The sequence below is a fragment of the Rhinoderma darwinii genome, chromosome 12, assembly GCF_050947455.1.
Source record: "Rhinoderma darwinii isolate aRhiDar2 chromosome 12, aRhiDar2.hap1, whole genome shotgun sequence".
NCBI classification, from domain to species: Eukaryota; Metazoa; Chordata; class Amphibia; order Anura; family Rhinodermatidae; genus Rhinoderma; species Rhinoderma darwinii.
In genome coordinates this window covers 2,549,796-2,573,350 of record NC_134698.1, presented here as the reverse complement: position 1 = coordinate 2,573,350, position 23,555 = coordinate 2,549,796, and the positions used below count along the sequence as shown (strand labels likewise).

The 23,555-nt window shown below is 41.2% G+C and overlaps 1 protein-coding gene across 1 annotated transcript in view; it reads right to left on the bottom strand.

Annotated features, from left to right (window-relative positions):
- The window catches only part of LOC142665291 (NACHT, LRR and PYD domains-containing protein 12-like), a 169,360-nt gene that overhangs the window by 144,854 nt on the left and 951 nt on the right, over window positions 1-23,555 (bottom strand). The window contains exons 2-5 of the mRNA XM_075844941.1: window positions 9,989-10,041; window positions 8,476-8,639; window positions 7,540-7,711; window positions 5,182-5,247 (exon numbers count right to left, since the gene is read on the bottom strand). Coding sequence (XP_075701056.1) covers window positions 5,182-5,247; window positions 7,540-7,711; window positions 8,476-8,639; window positions 9,989-10,025 — 439 coding nt within the window. The 5' untranslated portion in view covers window positions 10,026-10,041. The remainder of the gene's footprint in view (window positions 1-5,181; window positions 5,248-7,539; window positions 7,712-8,475; window positions 8,640-9,988; window positions 10,042-23,555) is intronic.

The following is a 23,555-nucleotide window of genomic DNA, read 5'->3' as shown; positions in this document are numbered from 1 at the left end:
CCCATAGGTAATCAGTCTGCACCTGCTTCTATGTCTGTGAGACTGACTACATCTTCCTCCACTCAGGATGGCAGGCTTAGGAGTGGGAGAGCCTATCACAGCCTGGTCAGACGGAGCTAGCTCCCGCCCTCTGTCTATTTTTACCTGCCTTTCCTGTTCCTCCTTGCTTGTGATTCTTCTCGTTTGGTTTCCTGGCCCTGCTGCAGCTTCTTGAACTATTTGACCCTGCTTCATATTGACCCAGGCTTACTGACTACTCTCCTGCTCTGCCTTTGGTACCTCGTACACTCCTGGTTTGACTCGGCTTGTTCACTACTCTCCTGCTCTGCGTTTGGTACCTCGTACACTCCTGGTTTGACTCGGCTCGTTCACCACTCTTGTTGCTCACGGTGTTGCCGTGGGCAACTTCCCCTTTTCCCTTGCTTCTGTGTACCCTTGTCTGTTTGTCTGTCGTGCACTTATTGAGCGTAGTGACAGTCGCCCAGTTGTACCCCGTCGCCTAGGGCGGGTCGTTGCAAGTAGGCAGGGACTGAGTGGCGGGTAGATTAGGGCTCACTTGTCTGTTTCCCTACCCCCACCATTACATACATGGTACGGTTTCCCTCCTGAGCCTGGTCGAATGTCCAGGCAAAAGATTAGAGCCACATGTAGGTTGTTTCTAAAACCGGGAAACATAGCATAATAATTACAGAGCTGTCTTGTTATGGTGGCACAAGCTGGGCACCACATATTGGCATATATATGGAAAAAAATCCCATTTTCACTCTGCAACATCGAGTGCACACTAATTTGTACAAAACACCTGCAGGGTTAACATGCTCACTACACGCCTAAGTGAATGTATTGAGGGGTGTAGTTTCCAAAATGTGGTCACTTCTGGGGGGGTTTCCACTGTTTTGGTCCCACAGGCGACCAGAAACCAATCCAGCAAAATCTGCACTCAAAATCGCGCTCCTTCCCTTCTGAGCCCTGCCGTGTGCCCAAACAGCAGTTTATGACCACATATGGGGTATTGCCATACTTGGGAGAAAATTGCTTTACAAATGTTAGGTTCTTTTTTTTCCTTTATTTGCTGAGAAAATGAAAAATTTTGCGCTAAAGGTACGCCTTATTGAAGAAAAAGGATTGTTTTTATTTTCAATGCCCAATTCTAATAAATTCTATGAAACATCTGTGGGGTCAAAATGCTCACTACACCCCTAGATGAATTCCTCAAGGGGTGTAGTTTCCTAAATGGAGTCACTTTTTGGGGGTTTTCATTGTTTTGTCCCCTCAGGGTCTGTGCAAATGTGACACGGCCTCCGCAAATCATTCCTGCTAAATGGGATCTCCAAAAGCCAAATGGCGCTCTTTCCCTTCTGAGCTCTGCCGTGTGTCCAAACAGCCGTCTATGACCACATGTGGGGTATTGTTTTACTCGGGAGAAATTGCTTTACAAATTTTGTGGTGCTTTTTCTCCTTCAGTCCTTGTGGAAATGAGAAAAAATTAGCTAAACCTACATTTTCTTTGAAAAAATGTAGATTTTAGTTTTCTACAGTTGTACCTCAAATTTAGTGTCGTTATTTTTTTTTATACTGCAGGTTTTTCCAGTGTTAGGGTTAATTAGTTAGTAGTCAGGAAATTTTTACAGTTTTATGTTGGACGTTTGTTCAGTAAAAAATTTCTCTCCTGAAAATATTATTTGCTAATTTTTCTTCTCTTCCTTTTTCCTTTGAAACTTCATATACACATGTATAAGCACAACACACACAACCACCTGTGTAAAAATGTATTTAGTATTACACCTGCACTACACCCCCCCTCTAATAAATCATCCCAAAGGGTCTATTCAGCCGAAGAGGCATATGCCATCCTTGCCTCTAACATGGATATGGCCAGCGAGGGAGAAGAGGAATTCTTCTGGTCTTCCTCCTCATTAAGTGATGAGGAACCCCCGCAAAGGCGCCCTAGGACACCAGCTGAGGAAAACCCCCAAATGAGTGATACCATGTGTAACAGGCACCCTGAGAATTGAATTATGAGCCTCACATTCCAGATTTTATAGGCAGCTCAGGAGTTCAGTTTGAGACTGCAGGCCTCACAGAAATGGACTTTTTCAAGGTCTCTTTCTCTAAGGATTTTGTCAATTTAATGGTGGCCCAGACAAATTTATACGCACAGCAATTTTTAGCCCAAAACCCCACGTCATCATTTGCTAGGTGGACCCCCACAATTTCAGCGGAGATTACATTTTGGGGCCCTGTGCTACATATGGGGCTAGTAAAAATCCAGAGATTAGGCAATACTGGAGTACGGATGTTTTATACAGCACCCCATTTTACTGCATGGCAATGCCACAGAAACGTTTTGAAATAATCCTGAAATTTTTGCATTATAATGATAATGCACAGTGCTCGCTACGTGATGACCCCACATAGGACCGCCTATTCAAAATCAGACCAGACATTGATCATTTTTGCACCACATTTTAACAATCATGCACCCCTGAAAAGAACATTGCAATAGACTAGTTCCTTGTACATTTTAAGGGGACACTAAAATTCCGCCAGTGAGAGAGCGAGGTATGGAATTAAAATGTACGAGCTGTGCGAGAGTAGTTCAGGGTACACCTACAGGTTTAGGGTTTATAAAGGGAAGGACACAAGGATAAAACTCCCAGAATACCCCCCCCCCCCCGGTCCAGGGAGTAAGTGGGAAAATGGCATGGGATTTAATGCACCCACTGCTGGACCAGGGTTATCACCGTTACGTGGATTACTTCTATGCCAGCATTACACTATTTAACTGCCTTTCCACCAGAAGTAGTGCAGCATGTGGCACCATGCGCAAAACCCAGGGAGGCCTCTGTAAAACTCTGATTGGGCAACCGCTACGAAAGGGAGAAAGCAGGGCACTAAACAGTTGCTGATCAAATGTTGGGGTGCGGTTTCTACTTTAGTCCTTGTGGGGGAAAAAAAATTAAGCTAAACCAAGATTTTATTGGAAAAAAAAAATAGGTTTTTATTTTCACGGACCAATTCCAAAAATGTATGCAAAAAACCTATGGGGTCAAAGTGTTCACTATACCCCTAGATAAATTGCTTGAGGGTGTAGTCTCCCAAATGGAGTCACTCTTGAGGGATTCCACTGTTTTGCCCCCTAAGGGGCTTTGCAAATGCGACATGGCCTCCATAAACCATTCCAGCATAATTTGAGCTCTAAAAGGCAAATAGCGCTCAATGGCTGCCGTGTGTCCAAACAGCAGTTTATGACATGAAAACATTCTATATTTAATTGGAAAAAATTAATTTTTTTATTTTCACGGCCCAATTCTAATAAAATCTATGAAACACCTGTGGGGTCAAAATGCTCACTACACCCCGAGATAAATTCCTTGTGGGTGTAGTTTCGATAATGGGGTATTTTTTGGGGGGTTTCCACTGTTTTGGTACCACAAGACCTCTTCAAACCTGACATGGTGCCTAAAATAAAATCTAATAAAAAGAATTAGGCTCCAAAATCCACTAGGTTCTCGTTTGCTTCTGAGGCCGGTGTTTCAGTCCATTACCACACTAGGGCCACATGTGGGATATTTCTAAAAACTGCAGAATCTGGGCAATAAATATTGAGTTGTGTTTCTCTGGTAAAACTTTGTGTTACAAAAAGATGGATTAAAAATGAATTTCTTAAAAAAAAAATAAAAAAAAATGACATTTGTAAATTTCACCTCTAATTTGCATTAATTCCTGTGAAACGCCTAAAGGGTTAAGAAACTTTCTAAATGCTGTTTTGAATACTTTGGGGGGGGGGGGGAGTTTTTAAAACTGAGTGATTTATGAGGGTTTGTAATGTATGGGCCCCTCAAAACCACTTCTCAACTGAACTGGTCCCTAAAAAAACAGTCAATTGAAATTTTATTGGAAATGTGGGAAATTGCTGCTAAAGTTATAAGCCTTGTAACGTCCTAAAAAAATAAAATAAAAACTATACCAATCTAAAGTAGACATATGGAAAATATTAATTAGAAACTAATTTGTGTGGTATTACTATCAGTCTTACAAGCAGATACATTTAAATTTATAAAAATGAAAATTATTGCAATTTTTCACTTAATGTTGGTATTTTGCAGAATTAAATAGTGAATGTAATCGACCAAATTTTACCACTAACATAAAGTACAATGCATGATGATGAATACCTATATTCATACAGACCATCCGATAAATGTTACAATAAACGTCCGCACATATAAAAAAGATAGAGAATGAATACCCATAATTGTATGTGAGGACATATCACACATCCAAAAAGGAAAAAATAACAACACCAAGTACACATATGTACCTTGCAACAATATATAAATCCTTTATTACAATGCTCATAAAAACATATTGGCCATCAGGACCTAAAATAAGACAAACAATTTAAAATGCACTGATGTGCAGAACAATAAGGCTATTCAAAATAATATATACTCAACATATAGAATGATATGTGATATAATATCACTGAGAGTCACTCAAGAAGACATGCTATAGATGTATAATACAAGGAAATGCAAAAGCCACAGATATAATTCATGAAAGCATGCCTGAACAAGAAAACCTATCATAGACCCAAAAGAGTATACAAAGGGATGGTCGCAATCACACTACTGTGCGTGTGAGTGTAAATGTATAGGAACCAGGGAATCACCACAGATCAAAAACGGTCCCAGAGACTATACCAACCCGTGTGTTGCATAATAAGCCCTGGGGCTCTTGCTGTGGAGTTCATTTTAGGCTTATTATGCAACACACGGGTTGGTATAGTCTCTGGGACCGTTTTTGATCTGTGGGGATTCCCTGGTTCCGATACATATGTGTACTTGGTGTTGTTATTTTTTCTTTTTTGGATGTGTGATATGTCATCACATACAGTTATGGGTATTCATAAAGTACAACGTATCACCAGAAAACAATCTCAGAATCGCTTGGATAAGTAAAATCATTCCAAAGTTATTACCACATAAACGGACATGTCAAATTTGAAAAATAAGGCTTTGTCAGGAAGGTCAAAAGTGGCTGCAGCAGGAAGGGGTTAACCATTGATTTTTTTTTAAACAATATATGTGAGTATACATACATACATACATACATACACCTAAATACACACACTCATACATACATACATACATACATACATACCACTTAAACACGCACCTTTCAGTTCTGGGGGTAGTCGGTGTCCATGTTCATCCAGCAGGATTTGCTCCACTAGTTTGTTACCTGAAGTGCAACATAAAGATCTGTTACTTTCTGATTATTTTGTGTGACAGTGTCATTGCCTTTCTTGTGTTTTTTATAATTTGAATACATTCACTGTAGAGAAAAGTGGAGGCTGGAGAACAACTTCATGATAATTACAGCTGTATTATTGTTACTATTCTAGTAAATAAGTGGATTATCTGTCATTGGTTGTATTGTCCTTTACCCAGGTCATAGACCCTGATAATTCATCTGAACGATGAATTATATGACGCTGATTGATCAAATCAATGTCATACACTTCTCTTCACAACGCCCAGTTGGTAAAAAGTAAAAACACGCCCAGTTGTCTATTAAGAAACTAATTAGCATAAATTTAAATTGTTCATAACTCCGTCAAAAATGATCGTTTTTAAAAATAACAACCACTGTTCTCTACATTACAGCGCCGATCAGATTATGTTAGAGCTAGGGCACTTCTAATCTGGTGACAGAACCGCTTTAAAAGCATGTTTTTTCTGTAGCCTACTGGTTAGTGCCGGTTACTAATAGAAGTATTAATAAAGGGGATGTTATGAGTAGTTTAATGTTTATTTATTCTGACATTGCTCTCATAGCAGTCTTATCCTTTTGATACGAGATCCCCTTCTCAGGAATTATTGTTTTGGGAAGAATACAAAATTCACGTGGTTAATACCTCTACCTCAGAGTCGGATGATGACCTGGAGATTAGTTGCTTTCCATTGGAGAAGATGTCTCGTCTGTCTAAGGCGATTAGATCGGATGAGTGGGTTCAGACTGGAGATTGTGGGGGATGATGTTCTTCCCGAGAAAAGTCAGAACTTTCAAGGTGGACTCCGTAGTAAAGAACCTAATGTCCAATGAATGGAAATCATCTTACAAGGGTCCTATTTTAAATAAGAGATTTAAGACCAGGTTTGTCATTGATGAGGTGCAAGAGAAGGAGTGTGATGAGCCCCCCAAAGTGGACCTAGCCACTACAAAACTCCTGAAGCGCACAGTGGTTCCGAGTGAGAATGGGTCAAACTTCCATGACCCCATGGATCTGCACATTGATAATGTATTCAGATGAGGGTACTTTTCGGCTCCTGCCCTAGCCAGGGTAGCCCTATCTTCATCAATCGTTGCTAAAAACCTGCGGTCATGACTACTCCAGATGGAGGAAGTCATCGACAATGGGGTGTCCAGAGATTACATTCTTAAATCTTTTAGGCAGGGCTCTTTAGCATCTGATTTCTCATGTGATGCAGAAATCCAGCAGGTGAGATTAGCATTTCGTGATATGGCTCTCTCCGCCACTGGGAGAAGAACTCTTTGGATTAAACCGTGCGGGGGCAGATGCTCACTTAAATAATTCACTCTGCGCCATGAAGTATAAGCCTAATAGGCTTTTTTGGCCAGAGTTAGACTCCTTGATGGAGAACCTGTCGGACAAAAAGGGGAAATCCCTGCCACAGACAGGCAAACGTAAGGGGAGGTCTAGTTTTCGTGGCTCATCTAGGAATTTTATATCCAGTAAACAAGGTAGGCAGAGGTAGTTCATCTTCTGGTGTCAAAAGATCCGGCTACAGACGTTCTGGAGGTCGGGGAAAGGGCAACCCTGTCCTGACGTTTCATCCCATGTGACTGCTTCAGCAAATCAAAGCCTGTAGCGGTCACATGGTCTAAAGGCGTCATCACAGGAGGACGAGCTATGCTCAAAAGAGAGACGCGTCACCTAGACTACTTTATGGACTAAACTTTTTTTTCTCTGCAGGATTTCCGCAGCGGATATGACGCCTGAAAAACCACCACTGTTTGGTGCGATTTTGCTGGTGGAATTCCCTGTGGCTTCGCCTAGTGTGTTCCTACCCTTCTGATGTGCTCCTGAAGCTGCTGCCTGTCTAAATAGGCCGTTTGTTCAGTAGAATTTGTCATTTTTTTTATTTTTATGTATCACTCAAAGAGCGTGATAGGGTACTGGACGGAGTACCGTTAATGGGCGGTGCCCCAGACAAATTGACTGTATGGGGTCCTGAAATTCCTGATGGCAGCCCTTGTTCCTTTACATCTTACAATATACAGATATAATCTGCTCATGTCCTGCCGGCTGAAAACACCAGATATTTACATTCTATCACTATCAAAAATGGATATTTGTCACCATGTTCCCCCTTTGAGAGGTGACAATTTAGCAAGAAACTATCGTAGAATATTTGTTTCAGAAATTTCTGTGACTGTCCTATTATCTGAATGAGAAGTGAAGAAATCCATGTGCGTGCTGCCAGTTCCACATCTCATACACAATGTTACCTGTATGACGGAGTTCCTCCAGTACAGCGTGCAGGACAAGAGAATCATGACGCCCCTGTAATACATGAAGACTGACCCACAATCCTATCACAGCTTCTCTTCTACTGTGTAATATATCCTGTAGTAAAGTCCGGGCCAATGATTTTTTATCATTTTCTAGACACCTGTATTTCTAGAACACAAGAAAGATCAGAAAGAAATATTATTATAGAGAGGAAAATATTTGTAAAATGCTTCAAAGACAAAAGTTATTTCATTACATTTGTCCCTGCAAACAAATCAAATCTGGGAATTCATTACAAAATCCAATGTTAAAGGGGATCTCCGGGAAAAGAAACTAAAAAAAATAATATTTCATAACTACAATATTCCAAAATTCCTTATTTTTATCCAAAGTAGCTTGTTTAGTCCAGGGGTAAACATAGTTTATCATTAAAATGGCGCCATCACGTAATCATCAGGCTGACTGAGCAGAACGCGCATGGTCCGGTATGGGCATTCACGTCGCAGCTGCCAGTCAGCCTGAGCAGGAAGAAGCTGTTACGCTGGGCTAGAGCACTTACCTTAACGCAACCTGACCCAATGCATTCTAAGACGGGTCTCAAACACAATTATGTGACAGGGGCCATTTTAGTAATGAACAATGTTTACCCCTAATTTCTGTGTGCCCAATAAATTCTCTCTTGGTTTCCAATGTGTAGGAGATTATAATGGAAGGAAAGGAGTGGGGTGTTCTTATGTTAACACATTAGACGTGACAGATCCAGCCACAGTACCATCCTTATCTTCTGGGTGGAGCAGCTCCACATAATCCTCCGCCAAATCTATTCGAATATGGGTTGTTGTATTTTATCCATACACAACATGACACATAATAACACAATGTCACACTAGTATACAACGCTGACATTTCACCAGTACAGTAAGTTCTCTCACCTCAATATCAGGGATATTTCTGGAGTTCAGTTGATCCAAGAGAGAATTAGTGTTCATGTTCTCCACAATGTGGAGCAGATCATCTTGGAAATATTCACGTATCATCCTCAGTGCATGATCTTCATACTGACAAAGCTGCTGGTAAAACTGCCGGGTCCCATCATCTAGGAAATGAAGAAAGTTTATAGAACAAGTTTATAGATCTGTTTTTTGTAGATGTTTTTGGAGCTGTAATTCCATTGATATAAAGAAAAATAGCTCCAAAAACAGCTCCAGAAGCGATATTTAAAAAAAACAAAACAGTGGCATAAAAAACGCACCGTCTGAATGAAACACCGTTTTTCCCATTGAATTCAATGGGCAGATGTTTGTAGGCGTTTAGCTACAATTTTTTTCAGGCCTATTTTGGGGTGTTTATGCTCACAATACGCCTGAAAACACAGCGTGTGAACATACCCTAAAGAAGAGAGTACAGCAGACCCCAGGTATGAGTTTTGGCTCTCGCAGTCATAAGGGTAGGAACACACTAGGTGTAAACACTGTGGATTTCCGCAATAGATTTAATTGTGGTAAATACGCAACGTAATACATTAGCAGTAGAGTGGATACGATGTGAACAAACCTCATCCACACACTGCGGAATAAATCCACTGTAAAAATGTTCATAAATTGACCTACGATGCTTTTTTTTAAGCCGCAGCGTGTCAATATATGCTGTGGAATCGCTGCTCTTCTGTCGTGAATTTTCCCCACTAAATTCAATGGGGATAAAAGTCCGGCAACAAAGATTTAAAAAAAGAAATATTAAATCAAGCTTTTATTTTTAGTTAAAATGGATAATAAAAAAAAAAGTTTACACCCAGCAGTCGTCCCAGCGACGCGATCCTCTGTTCTGGCCGGGCTATGCTCAGAACAGAGGGACGTGTCACCATGACTACGGCCAGGGTAAGTATAAACTTTTTATTTCCTGCAAGATTTCCACAACAGACAACTCGCCCGAAGAATTTTTCAGACGGAATCCCCTGCAGATTCCAGGCCAGATACACTGTAGTTTTAGTTGTAGCCTAGTGTGTTCTTACCCTAAAGGTTTTTCAGAGGACTGGAAAATGTAAAAAAAATACAATAAGGAAATAAACAGATTATAAAAAAAATATATATATATATAAGTATGTCGTTTAGGTTTTCCATTCCTTCCAGAGGCGATACTATGTTGTTCCGTTACCCTGCTCTCTGGTCACTGCTGTAATTCATGATCCAGTACATGCAGAACTAGAATAATAATTCCTGGCTGCTTTGGCTAATTCCAGGAGTTTATTCTCTTTGTGGAAGAAATGAAGGATCCGGCTTCCGGTCACATACAGATGTATTTACTGCTTTCATTACAGCGCCATTTCCCATTCCATCTATTCCGTATCAGGACATTGGGATGATTGTGAATTGTACAAATGTTGTAGGATTATTTACCACATATAGGAATAAGATTGTTGTAAGAAGAAGGAGGAGGAATTCTTACCATCACTGGGAGATATAATACTCATTCTTGAGCACATGAAGATAGGAAGATCCCTGCAAGATGAAAATCCTTTATTACATTAAGAAGCAAACACAGAATTTTCCGCCCCACAATCCCGAAGTTATAATCTTTTTATCTGTACTTTGATGTAGTTGGATGAGAACTTGTTTTCAGCAGAATGATTTGCAGTTTTTTGCCACAAATTTGGGATATTTACAGGTCATTGTTCAATTTACGTAATTTTTTATTTTAAGGGTAGGAACACACACAGCGTGTTCAGGGTGGATACGCTGCATCAAGCTGCACAGTGTATCAGCCCAGAACAATGCAGGAAATGCCGTCCAAAAAACCGCACCACATTGTGATGGAAGCTTAACTTCGGAGCTCCTCACTTCACTTCCAGAAACTACAGCTTCTAAGGCAGAACTTCGAGATAAAATGGTGAAAACCTCTAAAGATAAATGCAAGGATTCTCCCTGTCCTGCAAAAATGGAGAAGAATCAGTCCGAAATGGACAAATTTCTCAGAAAGAAACGTTCCTCTATTTCCAAAGTGGCGCTGGAGCGACAAGCAGATGACGCCAGAGAAAAGGATTCTGACGGAGACAGCTCAACTGCTTACTCAGATACCGCGAGGGGCACAGAGAGACGTTGTCTCATTCATATTTTAAGAAGGTCCTGACAAGCTATTTCTCCGATAATGAAGGAGGTGGCGGATATCAAAGGAGAGATCAGACAGATCGGACATTGGGTGGACTCGGAGGAAGCACAGACCTCCATTTTGAGGAACAGTGAAGCGGTTTCTACCACACTTACTGCACACCAGAACCATATCAACAATACCCACCAGATGATTGAAGATCAGGAGAACCGTAGTCACAGACGGAACATCAAACTTCGGGGTCTTACCGAATCCATAACAGGAGACACTTTACTCAAAATTTTGCTGATCTGGTAGGCCAAGGGAGATCTCAGATCGCATTTAGAGCTATATATTTCTGTCAGAGGTATCTGCCCAATGTTCACTCCTCTTCGATAGGAAACAACCATTTCTGACCATGCTGCAATCTCTTATGTTTACATTAAAAGAGTTACCTGTTCGCAGTTGGAATTGGAGACAACACCTTAGAGAATAAATTGATGGAATTTTTTACACTTAACGATGACCCTCTTATTTCACAACCTATCCTTTGGGAGACGCACAAAGCCTTCGTGAGGGGGGAACTTATGGCTTTGGGGTCACGGGTAGAGAGAGGTCGCAGCTTATAAACACTGTTGAGCCAAATATCTTCCTTAGAAAACATACACAAGCGTTCGCAGCTGGACTCCGTTCAAACAGAACTACAAAACCTAAGATAGAAACTTAAAAATATCCTATATGTACGCTCTGCTAAATCCCTTGAACTTACTAAAATATAAAGCATAAACACACGGGGACAAGGGAAATAAAATAATGTCGACTCATTAAACAACGAGGAAAAACATTAATTTCCTCCATAAAGGGTACGTTGGGTATAAAAATTACTGATATTGATCCAATAGCTCAAGAATAAATCGGAAATGCTACTATGATTTATATGATATTAAAAAAAAAAGGATTCTTCTCAGATTAATAATATATCACAAGTTAACCCCTTAATGACCAGCCTATTTTAGAACTTAATGACCAGGCTATTTTTTAACGTTTTTCCATCGTCGCATTCCAAGAGCTATAACTTTTTTATTTTTGCGTCGACATAGCTGTATAAGGTCTTGTTTTTTGCGGGACAAGTTGTACTTTTTAATAGCACCATTTTGAGGTACATATTATTTATTGATTAACTTTTATTAACTTTTTTTTGGGGGGGGGGATAGAAAAAAATCTGAAATTTCGCCACTCTTTTTTGCGTCATAAATCTACGCCGTTTACCGTGTGGTATAAATAACACAATAAGTTTAATCAGCGGGTTGTTACGATTGCAACGATACCAAATTTGTATCGTTTTTGTATGTTTTACTACTTTTACACAGTAAAAACACTTTTTTTTCAAAATTATTTGTTTTTGTGTCTCCATATTTGAAGAGCCGTAACATTTTTATTTTTTCGCCGATGCAGTTGTATGAGGGCTTTTTTATTGCGGGACGACTTGTAGTTTTTATTGGTACCATTTTGGAGTAGATGCAACTTTTTGATCACTTTTTATCACATTTTTTTAAAGTCAGGATTCACAGAAAACAGCAATTTTTCCGTTGTTTTTTATTTAATTCTTTACGGCGTTCACCATGCGGGTTAAGTAATGTAATAGATTTATAGTCTGGGTCGTTACGGTCGTCATCCGACTGGTGGTCCAGTCTTTTCCTGCTGCGCATCGCTTTGAATCTCTGGGATCCTTGCCAAGCATGAGGATCAGAAATCCCCGGCGGAAGAGTATCCTTTAGTATCGGCATCCTGTCCGGCAAGTCAATTTTCTCAATACCCAGTTGCGACCAGGCCTTAGAAAGATCCTCCGGTGTTCTGATGGTTATCTGCCGACCCTCTTTCAAAATGGCCAAGCCAAACGGAAACAGCCAACGTATGGGTATTTTCCTTGCTCGCAGGGCCTCAGTCAGGGGGCTTCAGCATCCGTCGTTTGGCTAGAGTGCTAGCCGCCAGATCTTGAAAACCATAATCCTGCTGTCCTCAAACTTCAGGTCTGGAATCGCTCTCGCAGCTGTTAAGATGGCGGCCGTGTCAAAGTAATTAAGCAGGCCACATATGACATCCCTGGGAGGCCCATTCCGTGCCGGTTTAGCTCAACGCCTGATGAGCACGTTCAATAACCTGCGCCGCTCTTTCTTGGCCCAAGAGAGTGGCAAAAATGTTCCTGACTGTAGGCAAAATCTCAGTAGAGAATCTCAGAAACGCCTCGCAACCTGATATTTTTCCGCCTGCTACAATTCTCTTGATCTTCAAGTTGCAGGTAAGTATGGTTCAGATGTGTAAATTGAGAGGTCACAGCGCTTTACAGTGCATAAGCATGGGGGATAATGGCAGATTGAGCGTCCTCCAGGGTTGCCACCCTCTGCCCCACGTGTTGTATATCTGCTTTAATGGAGGATAATTCCTTCAAGACCAGGCTTAGAACTTTAGCAGCAATTTGTCACATTTTCAAGAAAATTTCAAAATGCTATTTTTACAGGGACCAGTTCAGTTGTGAAGCGGATTTTAGGGCCTTATATATTAGAAACCCCCGATAAGTCACCCCACTTTACCGCTCAAAGTATTCAAAACAGCATTTAGAAAGTTTCTTAACCCTTTAGACGATTTAAAGGAATTAAGGCAAAGAAGATGTGAAATTTTCAATTTCTGTTTTTTTTGCAGAAATTAATTTTTTCATTTATTTTTTTTGTAACACAGAAAGTTTTACCAGAGAAACGCAACTCAATATCTATTGCCCAGATTCTGCAGTTTTTAGAAATACCCATGTGGCCCTAGTGCACTTATTGACCAAAGCAATGGCCTCAGAAGCAAAGGAGCACCTAGAGGACTTTTTATTAGAAAATATTTTAGGCACCATGTCAGGTTTGAAAGGCTCTTGCGGTGCCAAAACAGTGGAAATCCCCCAAAAGTAACCCCATTTTGGAAACTATACCCCTTGAGGAAATTATCTATGAGTATAGTGAGCATTTTGACCCCGCAGCTTTTTGCAGAAATTATTGGAAGTAGGCCGTAAAAATTAAAATCTAAATTCTTTCAAAGAAAATGTAGGTTTAGCTAATTTTTTCTTATTTCCACAATGACTAAAGGAGAAAATGCACCACAACATTTGTAAAGCAATTTCTCCCGAGTAAAACAATACCCCACATGTGGTCATAAACGGCTGTTTGGACACACGGCAGGGCTTAGAAGGGAAAGAGCGCCATTTGGCTTTTGGAGCTCAAATTTAGCAGGAATGGTTTGCAGAGACCACATCGCATTTGCAAAGCCCCTAAGGGACCAAAACAGTGAAAACGCCAAAAAAGTTACACCATTTAGGAAACTACACCCCTTGAAGAATCCATCTAGGGGTGTAGTGAGCATTTTGACCCCACAGGGGTTTCATAGATGTTATTAGAATTGGGCAGTGAAGATGAAAAAAATCCTTTTTTTCCAATAAGATGTAGCTTTAGCTCAAAATTTTTCATGTTCTCAACAAATAAAAGATCCCCAACGTTTGTAAAGCAACTTCTCTGGAGTACGGCAATATCCCATTTGTGGTCATAAACTGCTGTTTGGGCACACGGCAAGGATCAGAAGGGAAGGAGCGCCATTTGGCTTTTGGAGCACAGATTTTGCTGGATTGGTTTCTTGACACCATGTCACTTTTGCAAAGCTCCTAAGGTACCAGTACAATGGAAACTCCCCAAAAGTGACTCGATTCACGAAACTACACCCCTTGAGGAATTCATCTAGGGGTGTAGTGAGCATTTTGACCCCACAGGTGTTTCATAGATTTTATTAGAATTGGGCAGTGAAAATAAAAAAAAATCCTTTTTCTTCAATAAGACGTCGTTTTAGCTGAACATTTTTCATTTTCTCAACAAATAAATGAAAAAAAGCACCCCAACACTTGTAAAGCAACTTCTCCTGTGTATGGCAATACCACATATGTGGTCAAACTGCTGTTTTGGCACAGAGTAGGGCTCAGAAGGGAAGGAGCACCATTTGGCTTTTGGAGTACAGATTTTGCTGGATTGGTTTCTGGGCGCTGTCGCATTTGCAAAGTCCCTGTGGGACCAAAACAGTGGATCCCCCCCAGACGTGACCCAATTTTGGAAACTACACCCCTGAAGGTATTCACCTAGGGGTGTAGTGAGCATATTAACCCCACAGGTGATTGGCAGAAATTGGTGTGCACTCGATGTTACAGAGTGAAAATTGGATTTTTTTCCATAGATATGCCAATATCTGGTCCCCAGCTTGTGCCACCATAACAAGACAGCTCTGTAATTATTATGCTGCGTTTCCCGGTTTTAAAAACACCCTACGTGTGGCCCTTATCTTTTGCCTGGACATTCGACCAGGCTCAGGAGTGAAAGAGTACCATGTAAAATTAAGGCCTAATTTGGCGATTTACAAAGTATTGGTTCACAATTGCAGAGGCTCTGATGTGAAATTATAACAGAAACTGCTGAGATGTGACCCCATTTTGGAAAAAGCACCCCTCAAGGCATTTATTAAGGGGTGTAGTGAGCATTTTCACCCCACAGGCCTTTTCCATGAATGATTGCGCTGCGGAAGGTGCAAAGTTAAAATTAAAATTTTTCCCTAGATATGCTATTTCAGTGGCAAATATGTCGTGCCCAGCTTGTGCCACTGGATGCACACACCCCAAAAATTGTTAAAAGGGTTCTTTCGGGTATGGCGATGCCATTTATGTGGAAGTAAACTGCTGTTTGGGCACACTGTAGGGTTCAGAAGGGCGGTAGTGCCGTTTGGCTTTTGGAGAGCGGATTTTGCTTGGTAGTAGTTTTGTTTGGAGTCTTACTGGTGTTTCCGTTTATAATGTGGGGGTACATGTAAGCCGGGCGGAGTATATAAGGGGCATAGTCAGGTGGTATAATAATGGGGGTAAAAAAAACAAACAATAAAATAATCCATAGATGTGTGTTACGCTGTGACACAATCCTTTCTGCACAGGCCGGTGTCTCACCAATAAACGGTCCTTACTTATTCCCCTTTTGGTCCACACTCGGCATCTTTGCAGTTTGAGGAATTTTGCTGGGAAAGTGTTGTCCAGGTATAATACGGGCGCCCTCGCTTCCAGCAGATATGTTTGGGCCCTCCCCTTCCTGCTTCCCTAATTTTAGGGGCCTTGATAATTCGCCACTTGAAACAGAAGAAATGTTCCCCTCGGGTCGACACAACTGCATATTTTTCTTTCCTGACTTATTGGAGCCTAAACTAATTTTAATTTTTCCATAGACGTAGTGGTATGAAGGCTGCTATTTTTGCGGGACGAGCTGTAGTGTTTATTGGTACCATTTTTGGGTACATGCGACTTTTTGATCACTTATCCTTTTTATTGGGAGGCAAGGTGACCAAAAAACAGCAATTCTGGCATATTTTTTTACTTTTTATACAGCGTTCACCACGCGTCTTTATTCTGCGGGTCAGTCCGATTCTGGCGATACCTAATTTATAGAACTTTTTTATGTTTTACAACTTTTTGCACAATAAAATAACTTTTGTAAAGAGAATGGATTTTTTCTGTCGCCAAGTTGTGAGAGCCAGAACGGTTTTAATTTTTTCGTCGACGGAGCTGTATGAGGGCTTGTTTTTTGCGAGACGAGTTATAGTTTTTATAGGTACCATTTTTGGGTACATGCGACTTTTTGACCAAAACAATGACAATGACCAAAAAATAGCAATTATGTCAGTATCTTTTAGTTTTTTTTTTTACTGCGTTCACTGTGCGGAATAAATAACATAATATTTTTATAGTTCAGGTCGTTACGGTCGCAGCGATGCAAAATATGTATGGCTTTATTATTTTTTTCAATAATGACTTGATAAGGGATAAAGGGCGATTGTGTTTTATGTTGTTATTACTTGAAACTTTTATTGTATTTTTACAACTTTTATTTTTACTTTTTTTACACTTTTCTTTAGTCCCACTAGAGAACTTGAAGCTCCAACTGTTTGTTTGATGTTCTAATACATTGCACTACCTATGTAGTGTATTGTTCACTGACACTTCCGTAATGGCAGATAGGAAGCCATTGTTAGGTCTCCTGTTGCCATAGTAGCAGTCGCAACCCATGCCATCGCATGGCAGGCTGCCGATTTCATACAGACCACTTTGATGCAGCGATTGCATTGGATCGCTGCATTGAAGGGGTTAATGGCAGGTATCGGAGCTAGCTCCAGGTTCCTGCCTTTACAGTGGGATGTCCATTGTAACATACAGCGAACACCCACTGTTGATGACGCCGGCTCAGCTTCTGAGCCGGAAGCTGAGCCGGTGCCATCTTGCCGATGGTACCGGAAGGCTTTTGGGCCCCGCCAATGACGGGGCATAGGAGGATTTCGCTGCTGGCAGACCGGGAGGTAATTATTAGGCCTCCGATCGCCTTTGCAGCCACCGGCAACCCAGCGATCACGTTGCTGGGGTGCCGGTGGCTATAAACTCCACATGCTGTGATCTCTATTGAACACAGTATGTGAGGGGTTAATCGGTCGGATCGGAGGCTAGCTCTGGTCTTGGCCGATACCTCAGGGTGCCAGCTGTAACATACAGCTGTCACCCGGAGGTGATGTCGCTGGTTCAGCTCCTGAGCCAGCTTCATCTCCTACATGTACAGTTACGTGGATTTGCGGGAAAACACCAGCTGCCATCACGTAACTGTATGTGAAAATGCGGGAAGGGGTTAAAGAACGTAGTAAGGAGAATCGAAGATTCGAGTTTCCATCTGAATAAAGGTAATATAATTTTGTTTATATATGTTTTTATTATTTTTCATATTTAGAGGTTATAAAAAACCTAAGGTGGATCTTAGGTACTAAGACAGGGTCTTAGTTATATTAAGCACAGGTCTTAATATAAAAACCTGAGAATAACAGTTCTCGAGGTTAAAAAGTCCATAGCCCGTGTGAGAAGGCTACAGGTAATAAATAACTGTGCAGCACGTAAAAAATAAAGTACTCGGAGATTTGGAGTATCTCCTATAGATTAAGGATTATAGAGTATTAAGATTATTTGTTTAAAAAAAGTTGAAGGAATGGTGCATGGCCAGTTGTTAACTGGGCGTACTTTAAATGACAAAGTAAGTGATTACAGGTGGTTACAGAGTAAGTTGACATGAGAGAAAAAAATTGTTGAAAAGGCTGGCAGCCATAATCTGGTCGTTTGCATGTGATGAATAGAATGGTTTGTGGAAAGTTGAAACAAATGATTGTTATAGATTAAACATATATGGGAAGTATACTTAGAGTAAAATAATAGGATAGTAATTATTGAAAACCGGTTGAATCTGTTTTGTCTTCAATGTTGCAAAAGAGAAAGATTGAGACAGTCTTTCACAAAATCCTCGTCAAGCTTACCTCGGGTGAGCGACATTACTGTCTTGGGACTGTGTTTTGGTAAGCGGCTCTAGGCGTCTAGAGTGCAGCGAGCACTACAGTCCAGGGAGAATAACATTTTGGTAAGTGGCCTTATTTATAAGGTGCAGCGAGCACTGTTCACGAACTACTTGTAGTTCATCTCAAACTATAACTAAAATCCACATGAGACTCCTTGACTGTGAAGAATGAATATATGAGGGTTAAATAAATAAAACCCTGTGTGTATAAGGGAGTCCAATTAGGAATGGTCATTGGTAAAATTGTTACCAGGACAAATTCGTAGGAAACATAGTGTTAAAACACCCAGGAGCATTAAGTATATGACTGATCAGCATAATACTTGTGAATGATTATTGGGAGTGTGATAAGGAAAAATTAAGAAATTAAACTCTTTACTAATGTATCAATATGGAGAATGATGACTTATCTTGTGGGAGAGCAGAAGTTATACTGATTCTATTGTGTGAGTTACCAGACGGAGTCACAGGAATTCCATCTGTTCAACTAACCATTGTATATAATAAATTAAAAACGTAACCGCATTATTTTATATAGACGTATAACACTTGGTATATCATAAATTAACATTATCTTACATACATTGTGTAATTTGAACATGTGGTATTGTATACTTAATCTCTATCTCCTGGTGTACATACGTCATATTGGCTATATAAACTGCTGTAATTAATGATTTGATGTCCAATCTCCATAGGAAGATATTGGTTTATATTATAGATTGCAGAATATGTGTAATATTGTAAAATATGTGTAAAATTGTTATGCTAACTGTATGTTTGCTGTTTGAATGAACAGAAGTATATGGTACAGTGTCTCTGTGTTTTACAGACTTACACCAGAACGTGGGTCTAAGTTGACACTTTGTTTTTTTCAAAATTTGATTATTAAACTTTTTGCATTTGGGGTAAAGAATTAAGAGGTGGGAGGGAAAATAAAAAACATACAAAAATAAGAGAAGGGGGGGATCCCCAGAAGCGGTTACAAGAGATTACATTCATTCTATAATACAGAGTAATCACTCAGGAGATCTTTTATTAGTCAGGGGAAAGGGGGACGATGACAAACAAACAAATCAGCCTGTCCTCAGGACAAAATCTTCTGCTGCATTATTTGCCTACAGAAATAGAAAGCGCGTCTCTCCTCCTCCTAATCAAGGCTTAAAGGGGTTGTCCGGGATTTAATGACTGTGTTAATGCATGTAATTTATAAATGTAAATACATTTGTAATATACTTACATTTTCCAAAGTGGCCCTGTTTCCTGATCCTGCCTTGGGGAACTTGACGGGTGACGTCACTCTCTGCACTGGCTCTGTCCGCTTTGTTGATCTTGAATTCTTTGACGGGTATACGACACGTCACTTGTGACGTGCCGTGTATGGGCTGTTCTGCTTCACAGCCCGTAACGCGCATGCGCTGTCACTGCTGTTCTCGCGGTCCCTGCTGTTCAAGAGAACAGCAGGGGCCGCGCATGCGCGTTACAACAGAACAAGCAGATATACCCCATGTCACAAATGACGTGTCGTATACCCGGAAAAAAATTCAAGATCAACAAAGCGGCCAGAGCCAGTGCAGAGAGTGACGTCACCCGTCAAGTACCCCATGGCAGGATCTGGAAACAGGGCCACTTTGGAAAATGTAAGTATATTACAAATGTATTTACATTTATAAATTACATGCATTAACACAAAGTCATTAAATCCCAGACAACCCCTTTAATGCCACCATGGACAAAGAGGTGGGACGGGAGCCAGTCGACTGCCCATATCCGTCCATGCCACTGTAAACGCTGCAGGGGCGCCCAAGAGGAGAGAACACAACAACGGAGCATGACAGACACTTTATTATATAAACTCTGTGTGTGAAGTGGCGGGTAACACTCCCATCTGTGAATCTGCACTTCACTCGTGCACGTCCGCGTTGTGACAATTATTGCACACGTGGTCAGGAGTGAGTTAGAGAGTTAACAACTGGGAAAAGAGATAGAAGTGAATGTATGACTAGTTTTGTATACATAAGTCCTGCATCTTTACTGTTGGGGTTATAAGTGTTTTCTACTATACCTCTTTGTGGTGTTCTCTTGTGATGTGGATGTATTGACTGTTCTCACTAACAATACAGTGAATGGGTAATAGAAGGACCTTTCAAATGTGTTTGAATGTATAAGGTAAGTGAAGGGTTACTCCTGAACTATCTGCATCTTATAAGGGACGGTAAAAGTCTCTAAATCCCATAAAAGGTCCGCTGTCTAGTTTAATTCTCTGTGTTACACTCAGTAGCAGGAGTTGGTAGAAAGTGAAGCAGGGAATGTTTGTACTGATTGGTTTGATCCTTTGTATCTATAAGAGTTCTTCTTCTTGTATATTTCTGTGCCTGTGCTTGAGTTACTAATCTCTGACTGCTATGCTATAGCAGCAAAATGTGACATGTAGTAGTAAGGTTTAGTACGGTGATATTGCCTGCCAATTAAAGGTGGTCTGACAAGATCCATATTGTGCCCTGTAGTTTTGGACTTCCGTAGAGGAGTGAAATTTGGAGTTATGGTAAAACCCCACCCATGGGGACACTGTGTGGCATATCCTGAAGGAAGTCGTATGATCATAATGATTTAGGCACATGGTAAGAAAGTATACAAAATGTGGAATGGGTGGAGAACTGTGCTTCCAGCTCCACCTTTGGAGGATACTCTAGATACTAAAGTGTTGAAAACTATTGCTCCGTATTGTAAGAATGATGTAGAAAAGAAAATGTATTATGAATGGTTGAATTTAGTTAACACAGATATTAGAGTGTTGCTCTTACAGCAATTATAACCCCACATGCTTAAACAATGTATTGTATGTCACCTAACATGATGATGATGATGATGATGATCTACTAACCATGATAAGCAGAATGCCAAAGCCTAGAACAGGTGGAATATATCCAGTTAGTGAGTTACAGGAAGTAAAAGGTTTGATGGCTGATGGTTACACTAATGTAGATACCTCCAATGTGATTAAGTCTAGGTAATTATAGAATGCCTTGAACTTGTACTAAATTGTTGGAATTGAAGAAACAAAGAGGAAGGGAATAATAATAAAATGCTGCCATTATATTAATCATGTGGGCAACGTACGTGTTAAAGCTAGTCTAACAAAAATAGCCGATTTCAGAGTGAAGTGGCTTCAAGATCACAAGGTCAACAAAGACTCCTGGTGGAATAATACCTTTTCTTTCTTAAACCCAGCTAATTGGTTTAAGGGAATAGCAGGATGGCTGATGGGTATACTTAAAACGGTGTTCCAAATTATTTTGTTTTGCATACTTGGCTATATCGGCTTTCATTTGCTAATATGACTAATGAACTGCAGTATAAGGGCTTATTCAGACGAATGGGATATACGTCCGTGCAACGGACCTATATTAGTCTATGGGGCTGTGCAGACAGTTGCGTGATTTTTACGCAGAGTTCGTCCGCTGCGTAAAAGTCACGACATGTCCGTTCTTTGAGCGTTTTTCGCGCATCACGCACCCATTGAAGTCAATGGGTGCGTGAAAACCACGCATGTCACACGGAAGCGTGATTCGCGCAACAGCAGTGAAAAGGATGAATGAAAACAGAAAAGCACCACGTGCTTTTCTGTTTACAAACATCCAAATGGAGTGTCATAATGATGGCGGCTGCGCGAAAAACCCCACGCAGCCGCGCATCATACATGGCTGACACACGGAGCTGTTAAGTGCCTTTTGCGCAGGCAAAATGCCGCATTTTTTGCGTGCGCAAAAAGCACACGCTCGTGTGAATCCAGCCTAAGGTTGTGTAAGAAGACAGTTTTTTTTTTTATGTACCTTATCTATAAGGTTTAAATAATTAAAGTGAGATTTGTACAGTCAGGTTTTAGAGTTATAAATATAGCAGAAATTTAGTTTCCTTTGAAATTGAAATACTTAACAAGCATGGTCTGCATAAATGATAGATTGCTAAGTTATCAGGTAATAAAACTGATAACTCTCATTGTGTCTCCCTATAAGGGCAGATTCACACGAGCGTAGCATTTTTGCGCGCGCAAACAACGCAGCGTTTTGCGCGCGCAAAAACCATTTGACAGCTGCGTGTGACATCCGTGTCTGATGCGCGGCTGCGTGATTTTCGCGCAGCCACCATCATAGAGATGAGGCTAGTCGACGGCCGTCACTGTCCAAGGTGCTGAAAGAGCTAACTCTTTCAGCACCCTCGACAGTGAATGCCGAACACAATATTGCAAAACCTGTAGAAAAAAAAGAAAAAGTTCGTACTTACCGAGAACTTCCCGGCCGTTGCCTTGGTGACGCGTCCTTGGTGACGCGTCCTTGGTGACGCGTCCTTGGTGACGCGCCTCTCTTGACATCGGGCCCCACCTCCCTGGATGACGCGCCAGTCCATGTGACCGCTGCAGCCTGTGCTTGGCCTGTGATTGGCTGGAGCTGTCACTTGGACTTAATTGTCATCCCGGGAGGTCAGACTGGAGGAAGAAGCCGGGAGTTAGCGGTAAGTCAGAACTTCGTTTTTTTTTCTACAGGTTCATGTATATTGGGATCGGAAGTCACGGTCCATGGTGCTGAAACAGTTTAACTCTTTCAGCACCATGGACAGTGACTATCTCCTGACGTCGCGTACCGATAATTTTTTTGCCGGGTTCGGCCAAAACGAGTTTGGCCGAACCCGGTGAAGTTCGGTACGCTTGTCCGGCTTCGCTCATCGCAAAGACACTCCGTTTGGATGTTCGGAAACAGAAAAGCACGTGGTGCTTTTCTGTTTTCATTCATCCTTTTCACTGCTGTTGCGCGAATCACGCTCGTCCCACGGAAGTGCTTCCGTGTGGTGCGCGTGGTTTTCACGCACCCATTGACTTCAATGGGTGCGTGATGCGCGAAATACGCAGAGTTATTGAACCTGTCGCGCTTTTTGCGCAGCAGACAAACGCTGCGCAAAAAGCACGGACTGTCTGTACTGCCCCATAGACTTGTATTGGTCCATGCGTGCCGCGTGAAAACCACGCGGCCCGCACGGACCGAATACACGCTCGTGTGAATCCCCCCTAATACCCAGATTTTCTCTATCCTTCTGTCTCTGGATTGTTACCAATACTTTGCCTTTACACACAGGGGCAAACAATATGCCTGGATGGGGATTCCCCAGGGTGCAGCAAATTCCCCTGATATTGTCATTCGTGCAATGAAAGCTGTTGGATAAGTGGTCCCCCAAACACTCCACCACTTGTCTGTTGCAATATGTTGATAATTTGCTTTTGTGTTGTATCTCTATTGACCTATGTGCTTAGGAAACGGTCTCATTATTGTTGTAATTTTCCCATATAGGTTTACTGCTATCCAAGACCACCCAGTCCCACACAACCATCACTATGCCTATGGTTGTAGAGAAAGGAGGGGGGGGGGCGGGTTTAATGTACAAACTTGCAAATGACAATGTCTTGTTTGATATGGAACATGAGCCTGATTGTCATT